We start from the raw sequence: 6,688 nt of genomic DNA, 5'->3' as shown, positions 1-6,688 counted from the left end.
CGCTGAGGGGGCCTGGCCGCGTGGCCGACGAGGGCACCCTGGCAGGGCGACGTCGCTGGGGATTTGGGCGAGGCACATGCAGTGCGGCCTCGCTGACGGAACGGAGACAGGTTCCTTCTGTTATGCGCCCATACACTTGACGAGCGGGGCAAGGGCCAACATGTCTAGCGTGTCCACCTTGTCCAGGCTGGACGGCCACGTGTGCAAAACCGTCTAGGAAAACCACTATAGGAGGTTAATTGACTGATTGAGATAACTTTAATGTGTTAAATACATGGGCCATGTTTAGTTCCACCAAAACTCCAACTTTGACACTATGCAAAAAGAAGATTCCTCGTCACATCAAACTTGCGGTACATGCATGGAGTACTAAATGTTGACGAAATCAAAAACTAATTGCATAGTTTGGTTGTACTTTGCGAGACGAACGTTTTGAACCTAATTAGTCAACGATTGGACAATTATTATCAAATAAAAACAAAACGCTACAGTATAGCAACAGTGCTAAAAATTCCGGCGGCACCCATTCAGGAGGCGAACTAAACGCGGCCCTGGTTTTATACTTGTGTTAAGCGGACACCTGTCCAAACCCCATGACTTTTTGTTACAAACAATTTAACTTTTTTTAGTGCCTAATGCGGAGCCCTCCAAAACTCTCTTCCTCGCCAGCATACCTGCCCTAACAGAACCGCCGCCGATGGACGCCTCCGTCGCCGGTTCGCGCGGCAGCCCAGCCCTGCGCTTCCTCTGCCCTAAGATATCCCTACTCTCCCCGCCCTCGCACTCCTTGCTGCGCTGGCTCGTCGGTGCACCTCGCGTCCTCCCTCCCTTTACCGTCGCTGCTGTCTTACGTCCCACTCACGGCGACCACGTCGCCCCTGATCTCCCCAGGGAAGCAGGCAAGTCTCACCAACCCACTCTCTCAACCACTCATGGTTCCGCCTGACGATCTCCCTATACTTCTATGCCCCACGCAGACGAAATCCGGGGGTTGCTGCCGCGGGGTTTCGACATCATCGGGGCACTGCTCGTGGGGGGAGGGGGTTCTGATGCGGACGTCACTCGCGCACTGGAGCACGCTCGGGCGCTGAGGGAGCTGCTGTTTGGTGTGGCGACTAGCCATGGCTTGGTCGGAGGCCACATGGATGCAGCCACCGGGGATATTCGATTTGTTGTATCTGAGAGCGCAGGGACGGACTCGGTGGAAGGGTCTGTGGTTACATGGGAGGATGAGCCGGGGAGGTTGTTGTGGGAGAAGGGATGCCTCCTGCGCTGTGAACTGCCGCTGAAGCTTCCACTCTATCTTAGGCCTGATGTGAATTCTGGTAAATGCTCGAAGCTTACCTGCCTATTTAATCATTTACTGTACAAATGAATGGGCAAAAGTTGAATCAATCATGATATGATGTGTCTTGACATCTATTTGAAGAACTTGGAGTTCTGCGAATTCTTTTTGTTGCAACCGTTTCAATTTTTTGGATTATTATATATTGTGTTAGGATACTGCTTCTACCTTAGTTTGTGCTTAGAAAAAAATTATTGTTCTTAGCAATTCTCATTTCAGTACCCACCCTATGATCTGTGTGAAGCTAATAATTGGTTGGATAAGGTGGCAAGTTACTACATCTTGCATAGCTGGAGGGTTTTTGTTTCAACTATGTGATTTCTTAAGCCTGTCAAATATTCAATCATGAAAGAAGCTATTAGAGAGCCTGTGCATTGCCATAGATATTCAATAAACATATAGAGAATCTAGAATCTAAAACCAAATAATATGATTGTAACAACATACATGAAGAGGTGGATCGCCTCTTCCTTCTTGTTCTAACTGAAACAAAAATTTTGCATCAAATCAGTGAGCTAATATAACAATTCAAATTAATCAAATATTAAAATGGCGAACTGTGTCTGTGAACCTATTTATCATGAGCAAATTTGTTACTAATTTCTAACTTGCACATAGAGTTTGCATGTATGTGCAGTCGTAGATCCATTCACAGAATATCCTTTAGAGGTGAAGGTGGAAGAACATACCGCTACAACTAACACCAGTGTAATTTTTAAAGTTGTAATTGGCGAAGAACAAAAAGGTTTGACTGTGCATAATCATGTCTGACTGCACTAGTTGTTTATATGAAATCTGTTTTTTTTTGCTCTTTTTATGATATAAACAATTGTATCGGGTAGTTAGGTGCCAACTTTCTGCTTCTGAAGGGAATGAGATAACTTTGTTTTGTGTTACTTTTATGAAGGCATCGAAGAACAGTTTTCTTCACTTATTGAATATACAGTTGCTAAACTCAGAGATCGTCATGTATCGTATTTAGTTGAGGGGCCAATTACATCTAGTGAATCACATCTTTCTATTATCTTGCGTGGTGATGATTTAAGCTTTGATTCACATACACATGGAAACTCAAGAACGAACAATTGTACCACAAGTATTGTATCTTGTTCAGAATTCTTCACAGAAAAGAGGCACAACCTCTCATTGACAAGAGAGGTAAGCTGATACTCAACCAAACTTGTTCTTTAAAGTTATTTTTTGAGGACTGTAGTTATTATCGAATTGGCTCGCTTATCTTTCTTGTATGAGCATCAAAATTGAGTATAATTGTTGTTCGTGAAGATTTGTTATAAATTGAACTGAGGGGTTGTGTGTCAATGTAAAATATATGAAAGCCAGCTGCTAATGAGGTGCCATTTCTTTTCTGGAGTTCTATAGTTGGATAAATGCATGCAGAGTGCTGTTTCCATGCATACTTCTGTATCACATGATATCTTGGGTAAAAATTTTCTACAATTTCTGTTTGCTAGGATGCAGATGCAATTGCAATAACTGTCAACCAATCAGCGAGTAGCTTGAAGCCTGGCACTACCCCTGTGGTAGAGTATTTTCCTGGTAATTATGTTACCCGTGTTAAAACTCTGCTTCTCAAAGTTGACTTTTTCACCATAGTGCTTTAAATATTACCAGCAGACATACATTTTCTTTCTTAGCGAAATTATGTAAGGACCTGTTTGAATCCTATGAATTGAATCTGATTCAAGTAATAGGATTCCAGCAATTGCTTTCATGGAAATTGAATTGACCAGAATTTAATTAGAATATAACATTCTTGTTTGGATGTACGCATAATTTATTTCCAAGAATTAAATTTCAAAAGCTGTTTGGATAAGAAAACATGGAAATCATCAAACCCCTTATCTGTTTCGTCTCCTGCAACACTTGTGGCACTGTTGTGCCTAAGTTGCTGTGATTGCCTCCTTCCCATGCCACCTCCACCTGGCCCTGCCACCTCCTTGTAGAGAATCCACGCACGTGAGAGAGGGAGGGAGATAGAGCACATGCCAGCAATCTGTGTCGAGCAGTGAGAGAGAGATGTAAAACATAATCTGCTGCTGATCTCTCTCTTGCTGCAGCAGAGTTGGCATTTGGTCAGCTCAGCTGTCCAGTCTCTACTGCTGTAGCACTATGGCAATAGGACACCTCTAGTACCTTAGTTGGTAGCTATTACATCAGTCATGTCTTGGTAGTTGGCTGATCTAAGCTTTGTACTGCTAGTACTAGGAGTAGTTGGTGTACCTTAGGAGTAGGTAGTTGGTGTACTCACCAACAACTATGTACCTGGTAGAGGTACTAACACTTGTATATATATCACATCTAAGGCAATGCAAAAGAGCAGTTCAGTTTGCCACATCCAGAAGCAGAGCTTTCGGCCAGCGCTGGGCTTAGTGATGTGTGTGTGTGTGAGCTGTTCTCAATATCTTCTTCTACCTCTAGCCATACTGAGTGAGTGTGCTGGTAAGCTTGCTGCTTACCTATGCAGGGCAGCCGAGGGACCAACAAGCGATGCCGACCACTTTGGCAGAACAGGGAGGCCATGGACCACCGATCCAGTTCACTTCTCCACCCACCGACATCGACGAGTACGTGGACGCTTTCCACGACGGCGAGGAGGTCCGGTTCAGGCGGGTGGACAACATCGTCGGTGAAGGGGGAGCTCCTGGGTTGGCTAGTCGTTTTCTCGACGATCCAGAGCTGCTCCTTGTTAGTGCAGAGGAGCCATCGACGTTTGCAGTGGCTGAACGCGATGACAATTGGCGCCGGGCGATGTTGGAAGTGATGAAGGCCGTCGAGGACAATGAGACATGGGAGCTGGTGGATCCACCGGTGGGCTGCAGGCTGATCGGGTTGAAGTCGGTCTACAAGGTGAAGCGGGACGAGCGCGGCGCCATTGTCAAGTACAAGGCTTGGCTCGTCGCCCGCGGCTTCGTGCATCGTGAGGGCATCGACTTCGAGGAAGTCTTTGCTCCGGTGGTGCGAATGGAGTCCGTTGGCTTGCTGTTGGTGCAGCAGCGAAGGATTGGTGCGTCCACCACCTCGACGTCAAGTCTGCGTTCCTCAACGGCGAGGTCGCGAAGACGGTCTTCGTCAACCAAGCTCCGGGCTTCGCCGTCAAGGGCGCTGAGCACAAGGTGCTCAAGATGCGCAAGGCGCTCTACGGGCTGCGGCAGACCCCTCGGGCGTGGAACACCAAGCTTGACGCCACCTTGGGTGAGCTTGGGTTCACTTGCTGCGCCACAGAGCACGCGCTGTACACGCGACGATGGGGGAAGAAGGAGCTCGTTGTCAGCGTGTATGTGGACGACTTGATCGTCACTGTAGAGCGGGCGGAGGACATCGACGGCTTCAAGCGCGAGATGGCTGCTCGTTTCAAAATTGAGCGATCCCGGCGCGCTCTCCTACTACCTCGGCATTGAGGCGAGGCAGGGGAAGGAGCACATCTCCCTGGGCCAGCGCGCCCATGCGGAGAAGCTGCTGGAGCGCAGCGGCGTGGCGAAGTGCAAGCCGTGTGCAACTCCAATGGAGGAGCGGCTGAAGCTATCCAAGGACAGTATTGCGGCGAAGGTGGACGCGACGCGCTACCGGAGCATTGTCGGTGGGCTGCGCTACCTCACGCATACTCGGCCGGACATCACGTTCGCGGTCGGGTATGTCAGTCGCTTCATGGAGGACCCCCCGCGCGAGGATCACTGGACGGTGGTGAAGATGCTGTTGTGCTACGTCAAGGGGACGCTCGATCAAGCGATCATCTTCCCCAAGAGTGGCGGCAAGGATGGGCTGTGGCTCACGGTCTTCAGTGAGGCACCCCCAAGGCAAAGGAAGGTGAGCCGGAGCTCATTGTTTTCAGCGACGCAGACATGGCGGGCGACGGAGCACCTCCGGCGTGCTCGTCTTCCTTGGAGCGGCCCCCATTGCTTGGCAGTCGCTGAAGCAAAAGATCGTGGTGTTGTCGACGTGCGAGGCGGAGTACGTCACAGCAGCCACGGCGGCGTGCCAGACTATCTGGCTACCTTGGCTGCTGGGTGAGCTGACTGGCCGCTCACTCACCATCTCTGATGGTGGACAACCAGCCCGCCATCGCCCTCGTCAAGAACCCTGTCCTCCACGACCGGAGCAAGCATATTGACATCAAGTTCCACTTCCTCTGGGATTGCATCGATGGAGGGCAGATCGTCATCGAGTTCGTCGAGACTGGCAGACAACTCGTTGACATTCTCACCAAGTCACTCGGGCGCCTGCGGTTCATGGAGCTGAGGAGGATGATTAGCATGGATGAGGTCAAGGCATCGGGTTAGCAGCAGGATTAGGGGAAGAATTGTAAGACATAATCTGCTGCTGATCTCTCTCTCTCTCTTGCTGCAGCAGAGTTGGCATTTGATCAGCTCGGCTGCCCGGTCTCTACTACTGTAGCAGTATGGCAATAGGCCACCTCTAGTACATTAGTTGGTAGCTATTACATCAGTCATGTCTTGGTAGTAGGCTGATCTAAGCTTTGTACTGCTAGTACTAGGAGTAGTTGGTGTACCTAGTTGGTGTACTCACCAACAACTATGTACCTGGTAGAGGTATTAGCACTTGTATATATATCACACCTAAGGCAATGCAAAAGTGCAGTTCAGTTGCCACATCCTGAAGCAGAGCTTTCGGCCAGCGCTGGGCTTGTGCTGTGTGTGTGTGAGCTGTTCTCAATATCTTCTTCTACCTCTAGCCATAGTGAGTGAGTGTGCTGGTGAGCTTACTGCTTACTTGTGCAGGGCAGCCGAGGGACCAACAAGAGAGACGGAGTAGTAGTCGAGATTCAAGAAGGATTTGCAGTCATTGGGTGCTGGCTGCTGGGGCTCGTCGGTGCTGGGTGGTGCGGGCACACGGCGTCGTGACTTCGGGTCTGCGCTGCCATTCCGGTGCGACGACGAGCCTGGCCACATCTGAGGAGGACTTCGGTGTGAAGCTGCAAGCGATGAGTTGATGCGCTGAGTTCAGGGGGCGCGCTGCTGCAGCGGCAGCGTCGTGTGGCTCCGGGTCTGCCCCGCTGTGCCAGCGCGATGACGAGCCTGGCCACAGCCAAGGAGAATTAACTCGGTGTGAAGATGCGAGCGACGAGTCGAGGGGGCGGCGGCGCTCAGGAGTAGTCGGGAGAGAGATGAGGGGTAGTCTGGAATTGTATTTCTTGTTGTTAGCCCGTGAGTTTTAAGTAGGCTGCTGTTTCTGGTTGCCCAAGAACAGAATGCTTGCTTTCCGATTCTTAGTTCATCCAAACAAGATCGCCCAAGAAATTAATTTCAATTCATCCCAATTCATAGGATCCAAACATGTACTAACAGAAGTTTGCTTGTCAATTTT

The 6,688-nt window shown here is 49.5% G+C and overlaps 1 protein-coding gene across 3 annotated transcripts in view; it reads left to right on the top strand.

Moving 5' to 3' along the window:
* Positions 1 to 624: 624 nt before the first annotated feature.
* The window catches only part of LOC136506816 (probable Ufm1-specific protease), a 45,902-nt gene continuing 39,838 nt past the window's right edge, over positions 625 to 6,688 (top strand). For 2 of the 3 annotated variants that reach the window (XM_066501723.1, XM_066501722.1), the window contains exons 1-4: positions 626 to 899; positions 978 to 1,325; positions 2,253 to 2,503; positions 2,818 to 2,902. In XM_066501723.1, coding sequence (XP_066357820.1) covers positions 698 to 899; positions 978 to 1,325; positions 2,253 to 2,503; positions 2,818 to 2,902 — 886 coding nt within the window. In that variant the 5' untranslated portion in view covers positions 626 to 697. Of the gene's footprint in view, positions 900 to 977; positions 1,326 to 2,252; positions 2,504 to 2,817; positions 2,903 to 6,688 lie in introns of all 3 variants that reach the window. The other variant, XM_066501721.1, reaches the window with a different exon arrangement.

The sequence above is a fragment of the Miscanthus floridulus genome, chromosome 15 (assembly GCF_019320115.1).
Source record: "Miscanthus floridulus cultivar M001 chromosome 15, ASM1932011v1, whole genome shotgun sequence".
Lineage (NCBI taxonomy): Eukaryota > Viridiplantae > Streptophyta > Magnoliopsida > Poales > Poaceae > Miscanthus > Miscanthus floridulus.
Note: the sequence above shows the minus strand (reverse complement) of the source record. Positions and strands in the feature narration are given on the sequence as shown.